The 24,202-nt window shown below is 44.8% G+C and overlaps 1 protein-coding gene across 1 annotated transcript in view; it reads left to right on the forward strand.

Moving 5' to 3' along the window:
- Positions 1–24,202, forward strand: part of LOC148454551 (bcl-2-modifying factor-like) — a 79,136-nt gene that overhangs the window by 28,091 nt on the left and 26,843 nt on the right. Inside the window, exons 2-3 of the mRNA XM_088460802.1 lie at positions 8,405–8,700; positions 18,082–18,236. Coding sequence (XP_088316928.1) covers positions 8,405–8,700; positions 18,082–18,236 — 451 coding nt within the window. The remainder of the gene's footprint in view (positions 1–8,404; positions 8,701–18,081; positions 18,237–24,202) is intronic.

A 24,202-nucleotide genomic window follows, 5' to 3' on the forward strand; every position in this document is an offset into this window, starting at 1 on the left:
GCAGCAAGATACTTATGCATCACACAGCACGCTGCAATCTTACTTGGATAGGTATGTGTAATTATACTTACACAGCACTTTTAAGAGCTGTGAGAGGCTGGGTACAAAAGATATACTGTATGGGAAATCAGTGTAGGAGGTAACCAGAAATGTTACAGTCTTTCTATATAACTGGAACAACACGCCTCACCCCCACCCATATCTTGCACTAATAATTACTATTAAAATTAAAATGACTGACTGCAGGCTGATATCTAGCTTTGCATGCACACAAGTGGTCCAGTTTGCACAGGTGTCCTTTTTATGACTAAATTCATCAATCTCTGGTTCTGTGGGAAATAATGTTAATAAAAATAAGCCTCTGTTTACACACTAGTTATCCACAGAGCTTATTATCATTTACCTTCCTATAATGGCAGTTTCTGGAACCTTTAAAGATTCTAGGAACCCAGAACTCTTCCTTCGGTGAGCTTACTTGCAGAGACTATATTAGCCCCAGAGGTTTCTCATTTTATTCACCTATAAACTAGGAACCCACGGCTGTCACTAATTATTACAGATGTGCTCGGACCCCCGTGTTTTGGTTTTGACAAAACCACCCTCAAGTGTTTTGGCTCTGATTTGGTTTTGGTTTAGGATTTTGTTTTAAATTGATAAAAACAGCTAAAATCATGTAATTTGGACCTGTTTACATGCAATCCAAAACACGAAAATTCACTTTGTTTGTAGGTCACGTGATATACCTTCCATGATGCAGAGTCTCTGAGACCTGTGACATCATAACAATGGACATTCTTTCACGGTAGAACTTATTTTCCCTTCGCGCTAAGGACCTGGAAGTGACATGAGTGAAGGGTGGAAGTGCGGTTCTATACCCATAAAGGCCATCTAAAGAAAAAAGTTGTCCCCTTACGGGCTCGCTACGTTCGCCGCCTTTCAGGCCCGTTGGCTCGCTGGGCTCGCCACATGGTTATATTCCCCCTCTATGCCCACATGGATGGTAGGGAATGATGTTGGACAGTAGCTGATGACGTCAGGGTCCTCTCCGCAAAGGGAATCTAGACACTATCATTCTGGCCCTATACAACCAAAACAACACTGTACATTATGTTCCATATCTCGTCCATATAAGTGATTCTGCCATTTAAAACAGCCAATATTTACTTTCACTAGATATAATTATTCACTTTAGAGATGATACAATTGATGTAAATTTTTATATGTGTTTGATTACTTTTACGTGGTACATTTATGCATAATCTATGTGTCATTTTGGGATGCAATCGGGAAGCCAGCTGACATTATACCGACAGCCAGCTTCCCGACTGTCATATCCCGGCGAGGGTGAAATGACCGGCGTCTAGATGTAGACGCCGTTCATTTCACCGGCGCCGGGAGACTGGCGCCCGGCATTCCGATCGAAACGATGCCGGGCGCCGTGAGCGGACAGCCGTGGGTTTTAGGTTTAGGGCTCCCGGGGGGGACTCAGGGTTAGGCACCCCCCCGGGAGGTTAGGGTTAGGCTAGGGGGAGAGAGGGTTAGGGTTAGGCACCCCCGGGAGGAGGTTAGGGTTAGGCAACCTCCGGGGGACTTAGGTTTAGGCAGTGGGGAAGGGGGGGTTAGGTTTAGGCACAGAGGGGGAATTAGGTTTATGCACTTGGAGGGCAGGTTAGGGTTAGGCACCCCTAAGAGAGGGTTAGGGTTAGGAGGGTAGGTTAGGTTAGTTCATACTTACCTGGGGACGATCGGGATTTCCAGTGCTGTCAGGCTGCCGCTGCCGGGATCTCTTCATCTGTCGGCCTGACGCTGCCAGGAATCGAACTGCTGGCCATGCGGCCGGCGGTATTACATACCGATTCCGTCTTTTTTGATGCCTGATAAATTATTTTTAGACTATGTTGGCATAGGTCCAGGAATAATTCTTCATATCTTTCATCCATTCACTTCTGCGCTGTGAATTCTTTTTTCTTTAAAATAGCAGTGGAAAAGGGTGGTAGCAAGAGTAGAGGGTGAAGGGGGATTGATTAGAACTAGGGGAAGGTTGGTCAAGGAGAAAACTACTGGATTGAAGGCAATTTGGTGGAGAGCAAATGGTTGGATTGGATGCAGGCTGGCAGAGATATTCAAGATCGTGGGAAGTTTGGCTAAGAGAGAGAGAGAGATTGGTATCACGAGTAGTTTGGTGCCAAGGAAGAGCATGGTATTGAGAGGGTGTGGGGAGCGTGACGTCAGGATCAGGGGCAAGTTGGCGGAGGAGTGATCTGGATAAGGGGCTGATAGGGAGAGTTAGGGGTGGTGAGTTGGGTAGATAAAGGGTTAGAAGACGCAGACCTGTCTTGCCATAGGTCCACTTATGTGAATAGTGGCTGCCTGCCTGGAAGTGGGGAGTATGCTGTAATTGTGTGTGGGAAGGTCTGTGTCCAGCTACATTATTTTTGAATTGTTATGAGAATGAAAATTGCAGTTATTATAAAACATAGATTAGAAATTAGATATTATTCAGACCCAATTATTATATTGCTTGTTGTGCTTTTAGTCAGTGTTGCTTACAGAGGCAGGTGACCTTGCCCATTCCAAATATATCTAATCACAATGTCAGGTCCCCTACCCTGTTCAGGAGTGAAATGACATATCTACTGTGTCTGTTTTTCTTTTCATTATCAGGAACACTATTATTATTATGGCTGTACACATCCCAGGATATCACTGTGGGTACTATGACCAACTTCCATCAGTAACTACATACTAAAGGGCAGAGCATAGCTTGCGTGCTTCCTCGTTGTGCATGCTCCAGATCCAAGCATATGGAACTGTCAGTGTGGGCTATGCAGAGTAGTATGCAAACCGACAGCATCTCCACTTGTGATTGAAAGAGCCTAGCTGGATCGTAAAGGAGAGTTAGCATGTAGGACGCTCTTTGTGAGCGCTCGCTCTGAATTAGGGCAGCCTCTTTTGTTTTTTTGGGCTACCCACAGCTTTAGCGGTGGCCAGGTGATGGTCGCAATGGTCGCGACCATTGCGACCATCGGGCTTGCGACGAGACCCATGTGGTAGGGTCTTGTTCCTGCTATCCCCAGTGAGCTTCCTGCTCTAATAGAGCAGGAAGCCCACTACTGACATCACGAGTGATGTCAGTAGGGCCGCCCACAAATGGCTGGCATTCCTTCAGGACCACATCCGTTTGTCCAGCCAGACCCCCTCCCAGCCTACAAAACGGGGGGTGATTTGTCGATCAACATCAACAGCCGCCCCGTTTGTAGCGAGCCCCGGAGCGAGTGAATTTCTCAGTCGTTACGGGGCTTGCGCACGGGCGCGGCACGCAGTGCCCCACCATCGACCCACTTGTGAGCGCATAGTGCTCGCGAGCGGGTCTGAATCATGCCTCTAGTACAAGCATGTTGATGGGTATCAGACTAAGAATACAATTAGGGGTGGTCTCGTCTCATATGAGCACATACTGTATACATATTTATGTCCTGGTTGACTTGCATTCAGCTCTGCATTAGCGAGTGTGTGCATGCCATTACAGTTATAGATAGGTTAGTGCAAGGATTTTGGATATCAGAAAAAGGAAGCTGGGCCCCAAGTATGATATTACACATCAACAGGTCACGGGTGTACAGAGAAACCTCTGTGCAAAAGTCACTAACTAGCAGGTGAGTAGACATAGACAGATGGAACATAGGGAACCACTGACATAGTTTACAGAGAGACAGATGGGAGCAAGGCAAGATAATGAAGTAGTTAGGCAGCTGGGATAAATATATACATTTGTATAAGGGACAGAATATAAACTGACATAGCAGAATGCAACCAAGGTCATGGTAAATATTAACTCTTATTCAGCGCGTATAAAGCAACATCATTTAATTTAGTGCTATACAGTTATTCATGAGTACACCGATATTACATACTAAAACAAATACATAGAAAAGCGTGTGAGTGCAAATGAGACACACGGGCTGTAGCGTTACACATGAGTGCGTACTGTGGGTCTGATTCAGAGACGGACGCTAATGTGATCGCAACTGCGTATTCATACACAATGCAATTTTGAAAATATGCAAATGTCAGCAAAGATCACCTGCTCCCTTCTCACCTGCGTGCGACTACGCATATCTTCGTAAACGTCGGTAACGTCGAAGCACATCGGCGGCCATCTTACACTTGCAGCAGGTCTGACCTGCTGCGGCCTTGGCAGCTCTTCTGATATGCAGGGCTGTGTATGCATTCGCAGTGGCTAATTTATGCACGCCCATGTAACGGCGTTTAAACGGACAGGCACGCCTGCGTTTTTGTGACCACTCCTCGTTGCCACCCCCAAACGCTGGCAGTCTGTCACTCGCTTGGCGTCTGTCACTCGCACGCTCCATAGCCGAGTATACAGTATGCACCTACGGGTGGTTCTTAGTCGCCTCTCCATTTATGACTGAATAGGTGTGAGAGAGTGTAGACAGTGCGCACTGACAGACACCAAGTTTTTGGAGAAGCGCAATGCGGCCGCAGAGATGCGTATTCGGCATACACTTAAGGCCTGATTCAGACTCGGACGCTAAGTTACGCTCGCTTGCTCTGAGCAATGGTCACCCGTCTGCGCATGCGTATAAGTCGCAGTATGCGTGCGCAAACTAGTATGAGCGATCGGATTTTGCTCGCTCGCCCTGAAAAGACTGCCCAGTGGAATGAGTGACAGTTAGTGCCGTTTGTGGGTGGTAACAGGAGAAGGTGCTTGTGAACGGGGGAGTGGTGCTGCGAACGCAGGCGTGTCTGACCGTCAGAACGGAGTTTAATGGGTGTGCATAATTAGCAAAGTAGCGTCATTGTACACATCACTTGGTTATTTACTACCCTGAACTGCTTGCGGGAGGGTAAGGTCTACCTCAAGTACTGTGAGCAGCTCCGATGGCTCTCGATGTTACCGATTAATCCATCAAATACCAGAGATGACGTGTGTTGCGAGTGGCAAGGGGGCGTCTTTATACACTAGCGAACGCTTATTGCCAGGGCTCACTAAGACATATAGGGCGTCCGTACGAGACGCAGTGCGAGCGCTTAACTTAAATATCCGGCTCCTTTTTGCCAGCGAGCGGCCGCAATTTGCGAGCGTGTCTGAATCAGGCCCTTAGTTCCATGCACACTTGTGCACGGCTCTGAGCCGGTCGCAAAGTGTGATCTGAGAGGAGACAAGGATGGTGAAACTGATGAGTGGAAGTATAAAGAGGATAGAAAACTAAAACACAGAGTAATTCTCTCAAATACTCAGGTTGCAGCGACCGCTTAAAGGTTTGGAAGGTACCCCATATACAAGAAAAAGTATGTGACCCTCCCATTATATATATTCAGGGTGTGCAGTCTAGGACCCCTTTCCCATATACCCCTTTGGAATTACCTGGATTTCTGCATTATTTGGTCATAAAATGTGATTTGATCTTCATCTAATTCACAAGAATAGACAAACACAGTCTGCGTACACCATAGAGGGGTGCGTCATGATGCCATGATCCTGGCATTGTAAAGCAGGGGGCTAATGACGTAATTCTACCCAGACAGCTCACTTCACTCGGGAAGTGGGTGGTACAGTGGAAAGCGACAATGACCACCATGCGGGAGACTGTCCTATTTTCCCCATGCATGAGAGCCACCTATATTAGGCAATCTCCCGGTCATTCAGGGAAAATAAGTAAGAATATTGAACTAATAACACACTAACAATTATGATGTGAATTGATGTCTTTTATTGAACGTACCATGTAAACATTCATAGTGCAGGGTGAAAAAAGTATGTGAACCCTTGGATTTAATAACTGGTTGACCCTTCTTGGCAGCAATAACTTCAACCAAATATTTCCTGGAGCTGCGGATCAGAGCTGCACAATAGTCAGAATGTTGTAACATTCCTCCTTACATAATTGTTTTATTTTAGCAATATTCCGGGGATGTCTGCTGTGAGACGCTCTCTTCATGTCATGCCCCAGCATCTCATTCAGGGTTAGGTCAGGGCTCTGAATGGGCCACTCCAAAGGCGATTGTTCAAAGTTAAAAAGATGTATTCAACACAGACATGAACGTACTATAATTTGTGTTATTAGTAGCAGGCTGCCTTTGTCTATTTTTGTGACTTAGATGAAGATCACATCTCATTTTATGACAAATTTATGCAGAAATCCATTTAATTCTAAAGGGTTCACATACATTTTTTTACCACTGTAATGGCATTGCATGCTAATTTAGTTGTCATCTGTTCATAATTTGTCCCAAGATTATGTTGTCCCTACTCTTTGCACTTCCTCAACCGTCCAAGACAATTTCTCTTATTCTGTGTATGATGCACTTCTTACAATGGGGCCTATTTATCACTAAGTTTTTAATGATAAACATGTAGAAAAAAGCCTTTTCCACATATTTACACAGCAGATACAATATCTGCGATACCCACTGCGTTACATAAGTCTTGGCAGCACACTGGCTTTACAATGTACTCAGAGGTTCAGCATGTGGCCAGGGCGTCCACAGCACGAGCGCGGTACGCCCCCCCCAAAAAAAGTGTGTGCTATATAACATAACCGCTATATATATATATATATATATATACATACATACATGGCAGGGTCACACATACATACAGGCAGGGTCACACACACATACATACCAACAGGCAGGTAGGGTCACACATACATTCATACATACACACATTTAGGCAGGATCACACATACATACATACACATACTTCCCAACTTTTGAAGGCCGGGAAGAGGGACCCTGAAGAGGGGGCGGGGCTTCCCAAAAAGGGGCGTGGTGCCTAGAAAACGGGGCAGGGCCTCGCGGCGACCCCCGTTTACGTCACTATAGGGGACGTGCCCAGCACTCTCCAAGATGCTGGGTAGCCCCCCAGGCTCTCCCTACACTAGTGAACAGATGCCGTCCTGCAGAGCAGCGGCATGTGCTCTGCCTAACTTCCCCCCCACCGCTGGACACTGTGGCCCGCGGGTGGGACAGCGGGACAGTCCCAGAAAAACGGGACTGTCCCGCTGAATGCGGGACAGTTGGGAGGTATGCATACATACTTATACACACATACAGGCAGGGTCACACACACACACACACGCACACACACACACACACACACACACATACAGGCGGGATCAGATACATACATACATACATGAAGGGTTACACATACACACCTACAGGCAGGGAGGGTAATATACATAACTAGGGTACCTCTCTCACCTTAATGTGGACCCTGCAGCTTCTTCGTCGACATGCTGCTGTAGCCCCGCCCTTTGCTGGGGTCAGATGAACATGTGCTGAGATCCACCAATCAGGGCTCAGCACGGAGTCTCTGACTAGAGCAGCACGAAGGCAGTACAGGGCGCTGCTGCTGTTGCTGCTCTGTATCACAGCACCTGGCAGGCTGGACATGGACCCGGCAGGCTGTCAGCTACTTGACAACTGCTTCCGGAGTCTGTCTTCAAGGCGTCCTCTGGCAACTAAGGCACCTGGAGCTTGCGCTCTGGTTGAACCGCCCTCCCTCTGCCCCTGCATGTACTCTATGGGATCGCTGATGTTTTGAAATTTATCAAGGCTCTAGATAATGCCATCTGTCTCCAATAGGGATGGCCATCGACCATCAATAGTTAACTGCCATCGAAGATTACCACCAATGGCTGATGGTTTTTCCATCGATGACAGAGATCCAGTGGTTCTCCACCATCGATGGCAGAGTGGAACCTGGTGGGTTTTTTTGCCTCCTGATGTCATGAAGCATAGCCCCGCCCCCAGTGCTATCTAAGCCCTACCCCCAATTCTGATTGGCCCGTGGTACGCCGAGCCCCACAGCAGCAGTGGCCATCGAGTAGTGCAAACCATGGATGGTTCACCATAGATGGTTTTGGACCATCGACCATAATCAGTGATAGAACCATCGATGGTGACCATTGATGGATATCCCACTGATGGCCATCCCTAGTCCCTAGCCAATTTATTCAGCAAGTTCACCCTCTGGAGAGCATCATCTAATTTAGGATGAATATTTTCTGGCCTTGTAGTTGAGTCTCAGTGATTGTCATCAGGACACATGTTTGTCATTAGCTCTGCACACTAGAGTGATTCACCTGTTAGTAATAGTCTGCATGACTAGCAATGTGAATAATACCCAGATGTCTACTTAAGACTCATCTTCCACTTGTCTGTTTAGTGTCTTAGTGTTTTTGGTTGACCTGTCCTCAGTCAGTAGCAGAACTCATCGCCTTCTGCATACTTGTGATTTAGGACATGACGTCATAAGACAGAAGAAAGTGCCTGACATTATATTACTCCTATTTTCATATAATTACATAATAGTTGTTGTACAGTAAATTACCTGTATTGTGTAAAATTGTAACATGTTTCCTTTCTCCAATAGGATGGAGCAGGAGATTTTTATGAGCTCAGATGAATTGGACGATGATGTATTTTATCCGAATGACTTTGGGTTCCCTGGTCAGTCGAAGACTCCATTAACCATGTACACACAGAGTCCGTCTTACAATTGTCTCCTTAGCCGGTTCCATCTGTTTCCCCTCTCACATTGCTGTGGACCGGGATGCAAGACCACAGACTGCAAGGACAAGTCCACTCAGACCTTAGAGCCATCATCTGTTAATCGTGATGTCATGTTACCATGTGGGGTCTCAGAATCCCCCCAAAGACTTTTCTATGGTAAGGGACCACACACTTTAAAAGCTATATTATTCACTTACTTTGCCAGATTCTAAAACATTTCACTTTCTTTTGCTCAACATAAAAAATGTCCCCTTTCATGCTAAATCCAAAATATATACTGATATGTCAAACAGCCCTTCTAGTCACGCTATGCCATGGCGTTACTCAGTAGCACCAAGTGTGGTCTTATTTGCACAGCAAAGCTAATAAGACTCACAAGCAGCTTCTGCTGATTACAATGACATGCGGCATGCCTATATTCTGTGTGACTGCGGGTGTATCTGCATGTGAAATGCTACGTTACAGTGTCACAGCCACTGATACTTTAACATAGCATTTTGCATACAGATACACCCACAGACGCACACAGAATATAGGTATGCCGCATATTATTTTATTCAGCAGAAGCCGCTTGTGTGTCCCATTTGCATCGCTGTGCTAAAAAGATGCATTTTAAGGGAAAAAGTTGCACGAAAAGACGCTCTGTGCTACCGAGGCACATGGCGCTCACGCGTTATGTGTAACGTGACTTGTAGTGCACTGAGGATAGATGTAAGTAGACACATCTGTATGTGTCACGGCACCAGGAGTTTGGTGATTCGGGTCAGGACCCTTTGGGCTAGCGGTACGTGCTGGAGTATAAGTGAGACAGGGTGACCTAATAATTCCACTGGTAGTGGTAGCAGAAGACTGATGCTGCAGAGGAAATCAGAAGGACTTGCCAATAGCTGGAGGATAGGCAGGTGCAGGGTTGCACTCATATACTGAAGCAGTATGCTGAGATATCTGGAACATGCTGAAGGAATATACTGGAACCCGGGTGCTGGAAGCACAACTGAAGCAGGCTGCAGGAATATACTGGAACTGGGTCCTGGAAGCACAACTGAAGCAGGGTGCACAATTATACTGCAACTAGGTGCTGGAAACACAACTGGAGCAGACTGCAGGAATATACTAGAACTGGGTGCTGGAAGCACAACTGAAGCAGACTGCAGGTATACTGTATACTGGAACTGGGTGCAGGAATATACAGGAACTGGGTGCTGGAGTACAACTGGAGCAGGCTACAGATATACACTGGAACTGGGCGCTGGAAGTACAACTGCAGCAGGTTGTCGCTATATACTGGTACAGCATGCTGTGAAGCAATACTGGAGCAGGTTTCTGGAATATACTGGAAGAGCATGCTGTGAAGCAATACTGGAGCAGGTTTCTGGAATATACTGGAAGAGCATGCTGTGAAGCAATACTGGAGCAGGTTTCTGGAATATACTGGAAGAGCATGCTGTGAAGCAATACTGGAGCAGGTTGCCAGAAAATACTGGAATTGAATTCTGTGAAGTAATGCTGGAGCATGTTGCCAGAATATACTGGAGCAAATTGCTGGAAGCAATACAGAACAAGGAGCCAGACTAGATCCTCTATGAGATAAGTTGTACTGGCAAAGTACTGCCTGTACTTCCTGATTTAAATTTGGCGACATAGGTACTGCTAAGCTGAGCAGAACATGACCGGAGTTGCTGACAGCTGGTTGGCAGAGCGGGTCATGTGACACTATCCAAAATGGGAGGCTCCTAAAGTCCAGAATGATGGAAACTGCCGGGAGTTGGACACCAGCCACATTTCAGATAAGCGACTCAACACTTTGGGGATTTCGCAGGTGGCCAGTGGGGACACATATGTAACTATAACAGTACAAGTATATATAGTATATATAGTATATATCCCTTGGAACAATATTTGAAATGACATTCAACCTGTTAAGTAGTGGAAGGCAGGCGATCAAACATCTTCTGCATTTCTCTACCACTGTCTGAGTTTTCCATGCTTTGGCATTTAATAGTGTATTTAGTGTGACGTTACTGATCCTGGTCCCAAAATTACTGTTATAGGGCCTAGCAAACATTTCTGGTGGACCCTTTACCCTCATAATATCTTCATCATTAGCACTAACAATTTTTAATTACCGGTATAGTCTGAAATTGCCTGAAGATGGTTTCCAAAAATTAAAAGCAATATGTTTTACCTCAACAACAAAGATATACAAGATTTCTTCCTAAAGCATAAAAAGCCATTAGGCACAGAAAAAATATAAAAATGGGAGATTAGATTGGTATTGTATATGCTAGCTGTGGCTCTGGACCTGGGTCTAACTTAGTAGCCAGAAATTTGCACATTCCACTGGCCTGATGGCCAAAAAATTATCAGATCCCATTTTAAAGGGACATATTTTTTTTACTGCTATATTAAAGAATGTTGCTAAATAAAACTGTATGGTACTTTGTAGTTTCACTCACTATGGCCCTAGTAAGCATCTTTTATCTAATGCTATTTAATTTCTCATTATTCTTATAATTGATGGTGCGCACACGCAAAGTAAAATGTTCTTACTTAAGGGCCCAGTCACACCAGCATATTTCAACCATGTGTCTCACACGTCGAGTTCTAATTAAATATTATTGCTATTCTGTCACCATATGAAAAACCTGCTAAACCACACCACTTCCCCCTCTTTGGGTATGTACATAGAGTAGCAAAGTCCACAGAGAATTCACAATCCATCATTCTCGGCTGTGATAAGTACAACCGGAGATGTAACCCCATATCTGCAATGTTTAGGAGAGAGAATTCCCTCTGCCCCGTGTCTGTGTCTTTATTTTAAGTAAAGTTACTTTATATGGGCCACCAAGTAGCCCACACTCTCATCTGGGTTTCCACTTGCCTGTGAACCTCTACCAGTCCTAAGTTTACTTGTAGCCACCCTGTTCAGCATGGTTCCAGAATATCTGGTAAAGCAGGATATGACTTAATTGGACACCTGCAGCCTGTGTATAGATACAAGGGCAAGGCAAAATGCATGTATTCACAATAGTAGAAGTGTGTACAACCCCACTTGATAATATTCAAGATTTGTACAATGGACATAAAATAGATACATGCAGGCAAGGCTAGACTGGCTATCTGGCACTTCTGGCAAATGCCAGAATGGCTGATTGGCTAGTATGGCCTGAAAGCCTGGAGGAGCAGCTCCACCTCCCGGTGCTCTGTATAGGCCAGCACGCAGAGACACAGGGTATGCTGAGAGGCCACACCCCAGTGGCTCGTGACAGGCCCCATGAGGTGTGGCCATGCTCCAGTGAGGTGTGACCATGTCCCATTGAGATGTGGTCAATCTCCTTTTTGTGCATGCACGTGCACAGCTCGGGTTGCCAGGGCTGAATTACAGCCCCAGTCTGTCCCTGCATACAGGGTTAACACAATACAGTACAAGCAATGTTAAATACAGTTTGGATAAAAGGTGTATTAAGCAGGCTAAACCCCTATCTTCAGTATTGTGAAATCCTCATCACATCACACACAGACACCCAGAAAGCGTACAGGAACTGCATAGCCATAAAACACATCAGAGATTTTACCTGGGTATTCAAATAGAGAGAGGAGAAAATAGCAGTTTCAATCTTAATCAAATGTCCACAGTACAGGAGATCATTGAGGATTTGGGGATGACAGATCCAAAACAAGTAAGCTCTCCCATGTAAACTAAGTGCACGAATGTAGTGAGTAACCAAAATATTTCACTTCCATATAATCATCAATACAGAAAAACAGTAGGAAAATTGCTCTACTTTGCCATTGTAACCAGATCTGATATTACAACAACAGTGGTAATCTTATAGAGAAAAGTCTTGAAGCCAAGACACATGGTTTGGAATACTGTAATAAATGTTATACACCATTTAAAATGAACCTTGAATTATCAACTAAGATTTCCAGTAATTGACAAATGCAATCTGACTGGATAAGTGGATGCTGGAGTCTCTACAGTAAACATAGAAAGTCCATCGTTAGCTGCTTATTTTTACGTGATGGAGGATTAATCATTTGGACTAGCAGAATGCAGCCTTCTGTATTGTTTTGTTCAACAGAGGCAGAATATGTTGCAGTAGCACATTCAAGTTAAGAAGTATTATGGTTGCGACACAGCTGACTGGGACAATAGCAGGAAGACCCAATACAAATCTATGAAGACAAGCAAGAATGTCTTGCACTTACACAGACAGAACAAGTTAACCTAAGAACCAAGCACATTGATGTGAAGTATCATTTTTTTGTGAGATCCAAAAGGGTAATGTCTTGACTTACAGTACTGTCCAACAGAGGACCTGATTGCAAACATGTTTACAAAACCTCTGCCTGGAGAAAGAAATGACAAGTTAATGATGAAACGGTTGTAATAGATTAAGCCATGCTCTTGAGAATGGGTGATGGAGTGTAACAACAGCTTTTGACTAAGTATTACTTGAGAAGCTATACTGGAGGGTCAGTAGGTGGCACTGCATCATAAATTGCCACTGTGTATGTTCTCTTTGTTGTATCAGTGTACTCTCTTCTAGAATTTTCTTGTTATTTGTACATGTTATGAAGTGTACTGATCGCAGTAAAGTTTATCCCCACATTTTTTTATGCACATTTGATGCTTGAACAAAGACACATATACTGCAACACTCTTATCCTATTCATGTAAATGTGTAAATGTTAAGCTACCATCATTTTATTGGAGCTGCTTACAAAAAATTGCAGTCTTCCAATGTGGTTAAAATACCAAAAAAAGTTGTGCACTCCTGGGGGTATATTTACTAAAGTGAGAGTTTTTAGAAATGGAGTTGTTGTCCATAGCAACCAATCAGAGTCTAGCTATTATGTTCTAGAAGGTGCTAGTTAAATGTTAAGTAGAATCTGATTGGTTGCTATAGGCAACATCTCCACTTCTAAAAAGTCTCACTTTAGTAATTACACCCCCTGGTCTCTTATCATAGTGCAAATTAATATTTTGAAAATAAATACAGAACAAATATTTGTTTCCTTGGATTACTCAAATAGTGTTGTTGGAGGAAATTTGTACTGTGCATAGAGAGATTGATGCTGAGGGGATCGACCCATAACAGCAGCTCAGCACCAACTCCCAAGTGCACCACTTCTTGAACAAATATACACTCCATTTTGCAATTTGTAGCACTGCTCATGCTATGTGTAGCGTACGAATCGATTCAGAGGCACACGCAATTCTGTTACTTCTCTATTTACACATGAATGGTTGTGAGTGGGCGGCAGTGGGGTTTTCAAACGTTGTGGGCAGCAACTGGGAGTTTGCACGTATGGCATGATGTGGGTGTGTAGGCGAAAATTGGAGCTATATTGTCTTGAGCGTACGCAGAGGTCTGTCTGATCTCGGATGGCTCTGTTGCACCAGGTATAATGCTGCTGCAAACGTGTGCTGATAATGATGATGGCTGCAAAAGGATAGATAGGGCAAGTGTGGCCACATAGATGCATGCAACTCTGCCTATGGGCGAATATCCAGATTTACTTCCATGCATATTCTGCATTTTCAATTACTGACAATGTGTGCGCAGCTTTGAATCAGCCCCAGACTGATTCTTCTTATTATTTATCTACCACATTCTTGAGGATAATAAGCTAGAATCTGATTGGTTGCTCTTAGTAAATATGCCCACTAATATCTTATCCAGAGTTGGTGCAATAATAAAGTGGAGTGGAAATGACTATTCTCCCCTGTCCAAGTGTCGGTACTTGTTTAGCATGCCGACATTCACAATATCGACAGCAGCGGAAGGTCGGCATCATAAATGTCGTCACATGCATGGAGGGTTGCCATTAGGGTTAGCGTTAGGATTACTATTAGGGTCAGAATTAGATGAAAACCACTGTCGACATGCTAACAATGTTGACATGACCTAGGGCGGGATGTTCTAAAGGCGAAAATGCGGTAAACCCCCCCAAAAATTAGCGGTTTTCGGGGGTTTTACCGCATTCCCCAAATGTACTAAGCACGCTTCGTTCAGATGGCATTACCCAATAAAAGACTATGGGCTTCTATCCTGGATGCTCCCCCTTGGGGTGGGATACGATCGGCACCCTCCCATCACCCCCTGTAGCCTTCTGCGCAGAAGGGCACAAGAGGGACTTCTGGGTGTTAAACCCGGAAGTCTCTCTGTTCCTTTGTGATATTCTTGGTTCATACAAAATAATGAACCACGGTCTGTACCCGAAGACAAGTGGGATGTACTGCATTGCGGATGCGATACTTAGTACTTCCCACCCATAATGTTGACATAACATCCGTGTAGACTTGCTTAACGTTGACATTGTGACTGTCGAACATATATATATATATAAAATATATATATATATATATACCGAACCCTGAATATTGCTATTCAAATCTTGTTTTTGCACTTTTCAGCCCAACCATACAATCACGCATTTATCTCTGTCTTCTGCCCCTATTTGTAAATATTGACCCAATGTTAAGTACTCTTTTTTATTATTTTGTGTGTTAAGGTGCACTTCTCACTTGTCTTTCTGTGGGATTTATAAATGAATCTTTATCACTGGTGAGTTTTTCAATTACAAAAAAAAAAATCTAATCATCTTCACTAAACAATATCGTTCGGGACTAGGAGACTGCACAGGACGTGATAAAGTGATTGAAATCAATTGCCCAGCAGCAACGTGTCTTTGGAACGCCTATTCAGATGCTGGCAGCTCAATTATTCTAGTGCAGAAATGGATACACCAATATATACACTCAAATCTTCCTCCGGGGGCACCAGCTGCAAAAGCAAATTCTCTGGCTGCTCTTTTCCAGATCTACTGTACAATTGTTCAAGCGGTTCTCAGGTTCACTTTTATTTTACAAAGAGGTTTTAGTATGCTTGGCAGTTATAAAGTTGGTGAAAAGCAATGTACACAACAGGATTATATTTTAAATTATTCTAATTATTAATTGAGACCTGACATTCATTGTTGACATCTTTCAAGATGGAAAACTTAGATAAATGTAGTGGTGTAATAAGCATGGCTCCTGCTGTACTCCCATATTAGCACTTTCCTGCATCTGGTGCAGATTTGTACTATTTTATTTTTATCTCCAATGCGATTATTGAATCATGCATGTTACTGGCAGTAGTCTCTGTTTACTCTCTGTAATACGCCTCAAAATAACACCATGTCCGCCGTAGCTTTCTATTCGCCCTTTGATAATAAGATTATAACTTACTCTGTCTTTTCAGATTGACTGCCGTATGGCTGTCCACAAAATGGGTATACTGGCAATGATAAAAGTTCTGTGTCCATTGACACCCAAAATAATATGTAGCCCACATATTTGTAACTGAATATAATTCAGTTTTTACTGACTATCAGTGCACAGAGACAAGTCTGTGGAATTATCATTGGCACAAGGCTGCTGATAGACCTGGAAATGGAAAATAATGTGGTTCTAATTAGGGACACTGGCCGTATGCCAGGATCAGCACACTAGCTATGTGTCTTCCACAATGCAGGGGATGTGGCTGCCAAACGATGTACAAATAGTGTTGTGTCTATTAGAACACATGGTTGTCACGTACCGAGGCATTAAGCTGGTTTTCTACTGTGGGAGAAACAGATAGGAACCTTCTTTGGGAAATCTGTTGCTCACATTATTCTAGAGCAGCACTTGTAATAGCTGGGCGACAGTGAGATTAACTCATGGCAAAAACCAGGGCACCACTTACAGTAAGGACACAGAGGAGAGGTAAGTAGTAGCTGTGCGGGGGGTTAAGTTTAGGGTTCCCGGGGGGGGCTTAGGGTTAGGCACCCCCCAGGAGTGTTAGGGTTTGGCTGTAGGGAGGAGGGTTAGGGTTAGGCAACACCGGGGGGAGGTTAGGGTTAGGCACCTCCCTGGGAGGGTTAGGTTTAGGGTACGAGGATGCGGGTTAGGTTTAGGCAGCCCTCGGGGGACTAAGGGTTAGGCACCCCCCCTGGAGTGTTAGGATTAGGCACCACCAAGGGAGGGTTAGGGGGGGACAAGGGTAGGGTTAGACTACTTACCTTCTAATGACGGGATCTCTCCACATCGGGATTCCTCTGTTGGTATTTCAGCCGCTGAGATATCATACGAAACCTATGTTAAACACATTTCAGTGCCCCCAGTTCACATCAGAGAAAGCTCTGATTATAGTGTTATCTCTTTGCTAAATAGACCACAAAATCTATCAACAAAATTAAATTTGGTTAGTTTTTGTTCCACTTCTAGAGTTCCACACATTCTTTTTTCCAAACTATACTTGACCGAAAAAGGAAGGAATTTAATTTCACCCATGGAAAGGTTTTTATTAACAGTAAGGAAAATAAAAATATCTATATGCTTCAGGGTAAAATAATAATAAGACGTTCAAGAAATATATTAGTACTTGGTGACATCTACCAGATTCAGCATGGCCGGCGGTTCAAATCCCGACAGCTGCATCCCGGCAGCAGTGAAAATCCCGATCGTCGAAAGGTAAGTATTGACTAACCTATTCTACCCCCTAACCCTCCCTTAGGGTGCCTAACCCTAACCCCCCCCAAGTGTCTAAATCTAATCCCCTTTTCCCGCCGCCTAAACCTAAGTCCCCCAGGGGGGGGGTACCTAACCCTAAGCTCCCCCCCCGGGGGTGCCTAACCCTAACCCTCCCTTCCCCTAGCCTAAACCTAACCCTCCCATGGGTGTGCCTAACCCTAAGTCCCCCCCGGGAACCCTAAACCTATCCTCCCCCCCCCCACCCGAGGCTGTCCGTGCCCGGCTTACCTTCGATCGGTACGCCAGGTGTCGGACTCCCGGCGTAGGGAAAATGACAGGCATCGGGATTTTCGACACCTGTCATTTAACCTTTGCCGGGATTAGACAATCGGGAAGCCGACGGTCGGGATTCTGTCCATCGGCTTCCCGACTGCTTCCCCATTTAACACAGGTGGTGGCAACCCGGGCACATCTCTATCCCAGTCTTCATCTGATCAGTGACCCAGCGCTCCCTCTCACTTCTGCCTACGACGAGTAGCTCTAGATCACCCAGTGACATATGTGGCAGCATATCTGTGCCTAAAAGTTAGATTCATTATTGATATACTGATTGCATATTGCATTCTGAGACGCATCTTCCATGCTGCCATGACGCAGTAGTTCTACAAAGAGGCTGATGTCAATAGCTGGCGCACATGCCACAATACAACCAGCTGTGCCATCTTTATGTATGAAATCTAATAAAGCAATATGATATGACAGTCTGTCAAAAGTTATTTTAGAATATTATATTAAAAAAAATTTAAATCCTGTTGGCCTCTGTATAGCGTAATTCCATAAAGTAACGACTCTCTGGAGGAAAGACTGTTGGACCAACAGCCATACAATTTACTTTAGACCTGACCATTATGCATAAAGTAGGGATTTAGCTTTCTTTTTAAACCTACAGTAGTTAATAATATCAAATGTTGTTATTTTACAGAGTTAAGCTTTAAATATTGGTGTATGTTTTATCTTTCTGTGTGTTCTAGGAAATGCAGGGTACCTCTTACACCAGCCTGCAGATACAGCTGTGCGATCTGGAGAGGAGACTGAACATCAGAGGCAGGAGCAGAGCGCCGAGAGGCGGATTGCACGCAAGTTACAGTGCATTGGGGATCAGTTTCACAGACTTCACTTACAGAGGGTAAATTATGATTTACAGTATTTTAACCAAAGCGATAAGAGAGTGCTCCTAGTGTAGCATGTACAGATTAAATAGACAAACAATATTATGCATGTTTTGGAATAAGAAAATATTCCTTCTGAATGCAACGTATGTCATTAAGGTCCTTGCCAGACTGTCCGCTTCTTGTGAAGATCACCTGTAACCACTCTGATATGGAGAAAATAACACAGGCCAAGTACCGGCCAATATGGTTAGAACTGTTATGTACATTTATTAAAGGCAGTAGGCAAAAATATAACGGCTCACAATATAGAAGAATTAAGAAGCTTTTGTAGAGTTTCCAGAGACACAAACTACCAGGGAGAGCAAGTGGTGTGGTTAGTCCAGTATACAGAGGTAGTGAAAGACAATACCGCATGGGAGGCCAACCTACGCGTTTCGTCAAAACTTTACAACATAACATGTAGGTAGGCTTTGCATGCGTATTGTCTTTTTGCTTTGCATAACAATTCTATACCAGATTGGCTTGTACTGTACTTGGCGTTTTTCCACAGATCAGAGTTTTCACATAACATAAGCTGCATTCAGAAAAGTCCTATTTTCTTGTATCGATGCACACATAACATTGACATATATGACTTTCTGTCTATACCATTTAATTGTTCTGTGATCCCAATTCTTATCTTTTTATTACATGTACTTGCTGCTGGTTCCAATTTTGATAAGGAGAAGCTGCCATCCAAAACTTTGGACTTTAATATTGTACATTATTTACATATAGTTTTGACTTTCTTTGTGCTCAGTAATGTGTTATTAGGGGTCTATACATCATTACATAATTATCACTAGTGATAATTATGTTTTAAACTTACTACGAGTTTAAAAAACTGTTTGGAGGCATTCATCACGCCTCATTAACAAAAGTATCACTTTTGAAAAGCTGCAGCTTTTCAGAAGTGAGAAACTTTACACCTTTTCCCTGCCAATGATATTCACTGAATCTGCAGCTGAATGCAGGACCCCTGCTCAGTGTCCTCCGTCTCTCCCATCCCTCTATGCAGGACCTCCGTCTCTCCAATCCCTCTATGCAGGACCCCCGCTCAGTGTCCCCCGCTGCACACAGCCCCATCCTCTATGCAGAACTCCCAGTTTGTCCCCCACTTCCTGGCAGTGCCTGCAGCCCTCTCTTCCATCCCTCTCAGTAGTGCCGGTCTGTTCCCTGCTGCCCGCATTCCCCTCTTTCCCATGCCCCTCCTCAGCACAGCCGGTTTTTCTGCCACGCTGCCCACAGCCCCCTCTCTCCCATCTCTCTCCTCAGTGCAGCCGGTCTGTCCCCTGCTGCCCCCGCTCTCTCATGCCTGTCGTCAGTGTCCCCACATCGCTCTCCTCCTAGCCTGCCAGTGTTCCTGGTCATGCAGACTGCAGGTAATAAGGACGGAGGGGAGAAGAGATGGAGATGGAGCAGCAGAGACAAAACGGGAGGAATCTGAAAAGATACCTCTGCTGCAAGCTGGAGAAGACTATCGTGCGTCATGTCAGGGTGGGGTATAGTTTCCCTGTCGAGTTCCGAAAAAAAAACATTTTCACAACCTGATGAATTACATAATTTCCATATCCCCATACTATGCGGAAATTATCGGGGGACAATTGTAACCAGGAGATATCAGTGATATCTCCTACGTTACAAGAATGATGAATAAACCTGGCACTGCGTTTCTACAAAAATATTTGAAAATCTTAATTTTCACCTGCTTTTGTAGAAAATAAGTGATGATGAATAGACCCCTTAGTATATACAGTATATTTATGTGTAACTTCTTTTTTAACTTGCTTTCTATCTTCTTATAAGATTTTACCAATTGTCTGAAAATTAATAGACCTGTAGCAGATCATCCTTTCTGTGTATAAATATTTGCCTATATAACAAAATGGCTGATTTATGAAAAACAATAACGGGTCACATTTGGAATTAGGAGCAAATCCAGGTACAGTGAGTTGATGTGTCCCTAGACAAACCATGCTGTGATGTAAGGGGTGTAAATGTAATTCTGTGCACGCAGGAGGCCGCTTTGTACAACTTTCAGCCTTAATTGTTTATCTCCCTATGTATTTTATATTTGCCTTTCTGCAGCACAATATGGTTTTGCAAAGGTGGAAAAATGCGCACCTTCTCTCTGGATGTACTGGTGGTCCATAGTCGTTATAATTGTCTAAAAATTGGAACAGACTGGCAGCAAATTACATTCAATGACTTCCTCTAGCTGGAACCTAATTGTATAATGAACAGTTCCTGCACCCCAGTATTGTCAGCAGTGATTATTCCCTATTGGTCATGGTTTCTTTGGAGCAGTAGTGCCCTGAGTAACGTATTCAAAATCAGTATTTCTAAGGAAAAATATCTTCTAACCTTCCGGCCTTTAGACAAATAAAGAAAACCATCAGTATTTAAATGCTTTCCCTTTACCTGTACAAAGCATCTAGTGTGTGAGCGATACGTCTACACAACTCCCAAAGAAGGAACTAGAAACTTCACTGCTGCAGGACTGACCCGACAGTCTATGGGGACAAAGAGTTTGACCTTAGTCCAGGATCTTGGGGACGATGAAACAAAACTTATTACATTTTTCAGTGAAACACAAAATATACTGTACAGCATCATTTTAGGACACAGTCTAATTATTGTGGTGGACTAGTTGTTCATACCTCCTAACTGTCCTAACTTAGGCAGGGCAATCCCGTTTTGAGGACTCTGTGTAGGTGGTATGTCCAGTAAACTTCTGCCAGTGGTGGCCTTTTAGATTTTTTATGGTAAGGCCTTGCTTCCATTTGCTCATGTCGTGTGAACCAGCACAGGGGTTGGGTACGGGATGCCAGCGCTTGGGATCCCTGCGGTTAGAATCCTGATTCCGGCATCCTGACATGGTTAGGATACGGATACGTGTTGGTAAGTTTCCTAATCCTAACCCTAACACCCTAGTACCTAACCCTAACCCTACCCCTAGTGCCTTACTCTAAACCCTCCCCCTTACCCCACTACTTACCGTTGGGATACCGGCAGTCGGGATGCCAGCACCCAATTCAGCATTGCTCCGGCGCGGTGGCAGCTGATGTGAAATCAGCTGCCTCCGCGAGTGGCTTCACTGCTCCTTTTCGGAGCAGTGACCTGTCGGAGCAGTGACGGCGGTGCGCATACGCGACCTACAGGTCATGCATGCGCACAAGAGCCCCGACGTCCATCGGAAGGACCCCTTCTTGCAACCCGGACCTACTTCCCATAGGGAAGAGCGGGTAGCGAACCCAAGCGGGAGTGTTCGCCATCTGAAGATGGTCAATGCCCCCGCAGTCATGCTCCGAAAATATAATATTTTCGGAGCTTGATGAATTCTGTCCCCATACTAGTGTATGGGAACAGCGGGCCATTCCGCACACAGAAGGTAAGTAGGAGATATCTGTGATACTAGTGTATGGGGACAGCGGGCCATTCCGCAAACAGAAGGTAAGTAGGAGATATCTGTGATACTAGTGTATGGGGACAGTGGGCCATTCCGCAAACAGAAGGTAAGTAGGAGATATCTGTGATACTAGTGTATGGGGACAGTGGGCCATTCCGCAAACAGAAGATAAGTAGGAGATATCTGTGATATCTCCTGCTTCACCTTCTTAATGAATGGCCCGAATACTTAATTGTCACAATTGCAGGTGAAAATGTGCTTTTTCACCTGCTTTTGTGACAATTAAGTGATGATGAATTGGCCCCTATATAACAATGTGCAAAATTAAATTTAATTGGGGTTAGGAAGGAATTGACCAATGAATGTTATCAACATAGTTGTTTATCTGAGACATGCTGGTAAAAGAAAATTATAGCCAAATTTGTTCTTCCTTTCTTTCTTGTTACACACAAATGTCTGAATAGTGGTTGCTGGAATGTGTTACCTTCTGGATGGTGCATATATAGCACTCAATGTTTGAAGAAGTTTTAAACATGAAAGGTAACTGGTTATCTGGCTTCATCCAATTGGATCTGGTGACAGTTTATGGAGATGATGGTTGGGGCTGCAGGCTCTAGTGTAGCCAGAGCTTCCTCAGCAAGACCCAGTGGCACATGAATGGCATAGAAGGGGGGTGGAGTGAACCTGTGACTTTCATGCCATGTTTTCTACTGAAGATTGGGCAGTAAATTTGGTTTCCACTTTAGGTTGACTTCAATGTATTTAGTAAAACCTAGGCACGTAGAAGCCAGCTAATGAATTCATCATTATGTGGTTCTCCATAATTTTCTATATGAGAAAATACAAGGAGCTCTCTTTGGTACAGTTAATCAACTCAGACTTCACCAAGGCCATTCTGTTCCCCATGCAAAGTATGAGGAATCCTATTTATCATGGAGAGCTGTTACCATGGATGGCATTTGCTAGGGATGCCCACAGGAAAAAATGCTTTATTAATATTAATATCTATTTATTTTTTTACTTTAAAAAAATAATAAATGATGGAGACTGGAAGCCTGAGTTCACGTATGTGCTCCTTGATAAATTAACTGGCCTGGAAAGCAGTAAGATTACTCTTACCACTGGCGGAAATAAACTTTTACTTCAGAGCGATAGAAAGTCTTCTTTTCAGAGAGATTTTAATAAACTTCCAAGTTTTAATCCTTCACGTATAGGACAGGCAGTGCTGACCCTGACGTATAGGACAGGCAGTGCTGATCCTGATGTGTAGGACAGGCAGTGCTGACCCTGACATATAGGACAGGCAGTGCTGACCCTGACGTATAGGACAGGCAGTGCTGACCCTGACGTATAGGACAGGCAGTGCTGACCCTGACGTATAGGACAGGCAGTGCTGACCCTGACGTATAGGACAGGCAGTGCTGACCCTGACGTATAGGACAGGCAGTGCTGACCCTGATGTATAGGACAGGCAGTGCTGACCCTGACGTATAGGACAGGCAGTGCTGACCCTGACGTATAGGACAGGCAGTGCTGACCCTGACGTATAGGACAGGCAGTGCTGACCCTGACGTATAGGACAGGCAGTGCTGACCCTGACGTATAGGACAGGCAGTGCTGACCCTGACGTATAGGACAGGCAGTGCTGACCCTGACGTATAGGACAGGCAGTGCTGACCCTGACGTATAGGACAGGCAGTGCTGACCCTGACGTATAGGACAGGCAGTGCTGACCCTGACGTATAGGACAGGCAGTGCTGACCCTGATGTATAGGACAGGCAGTGCTGACCCTGATCTATAGGACAGGCAGTGCTGACCCTGACGTATAGGACAGGCAGTGCTGACCCTGACGTATAGGACAGGCAGTGCTGACCCTGACGTATAGGACAGGCAGTGCTGACCCTGACGTATAGGACAGGCAGTGCTGACCCTGATGTATAGGACAGGCAGTGCTGACCCTGACGTATAGGACAGGCAGTGCTGACCCTGACGTATAGGACAGGTAGTGCTGACCCTGACCCTGACGTATAGGACTGGCAGTGCTGACCCTGACATATAGGACAGGCAGTGCTGACCCTGACGTATAGGACAGGCAGTGCTGACCCTGACCCTGACGTACAGGACAGGCAGTGCTGACCCTGACGTATAGGACAGGCAGTGCTGACCCTGACCCTGACGTATAGGACAGGCAGTGCTGACCCTGACGTATAGGACAGGCAGTGCTGACCCTGACGTATAGGACAGGCAGTGCTGACCCTGACGTATAGGACCGGCAGCGCTGACCCTGACGTATAGGACAGGCAGTGCTGATCCTGACCCTGACGTATAGGACAGGCAGTGCTGACCCTGATGTATAGGACAGGCAGTGCTGACCCTTACGTATAGGACAGGCAGTGCTGACCCTTACATATAGGACCGGCAGTGCTGACCCTGACGTATAGGACAGGCAGTGCTGACCCTGACTTATAGGACAGGCAGTGCTGACCCTGACCCTGATGTATAGGACAGGCAGTGCTGCCCCTGACGTATAG

This window comes from Taudactylus pleione, unplaced genomic scaffold, assembly GCF_031769625.1.
Source record: "Taudactylus pleione unplaced genomic scaffold, aTauple2 ptg000985l, whole genome shotgun sequence".
NCBI lineage: Eukaryota > Metazoa > Chordata > Amphibia > Anura > Myobatrachidae > Taudactylus > Taudactylus pleione.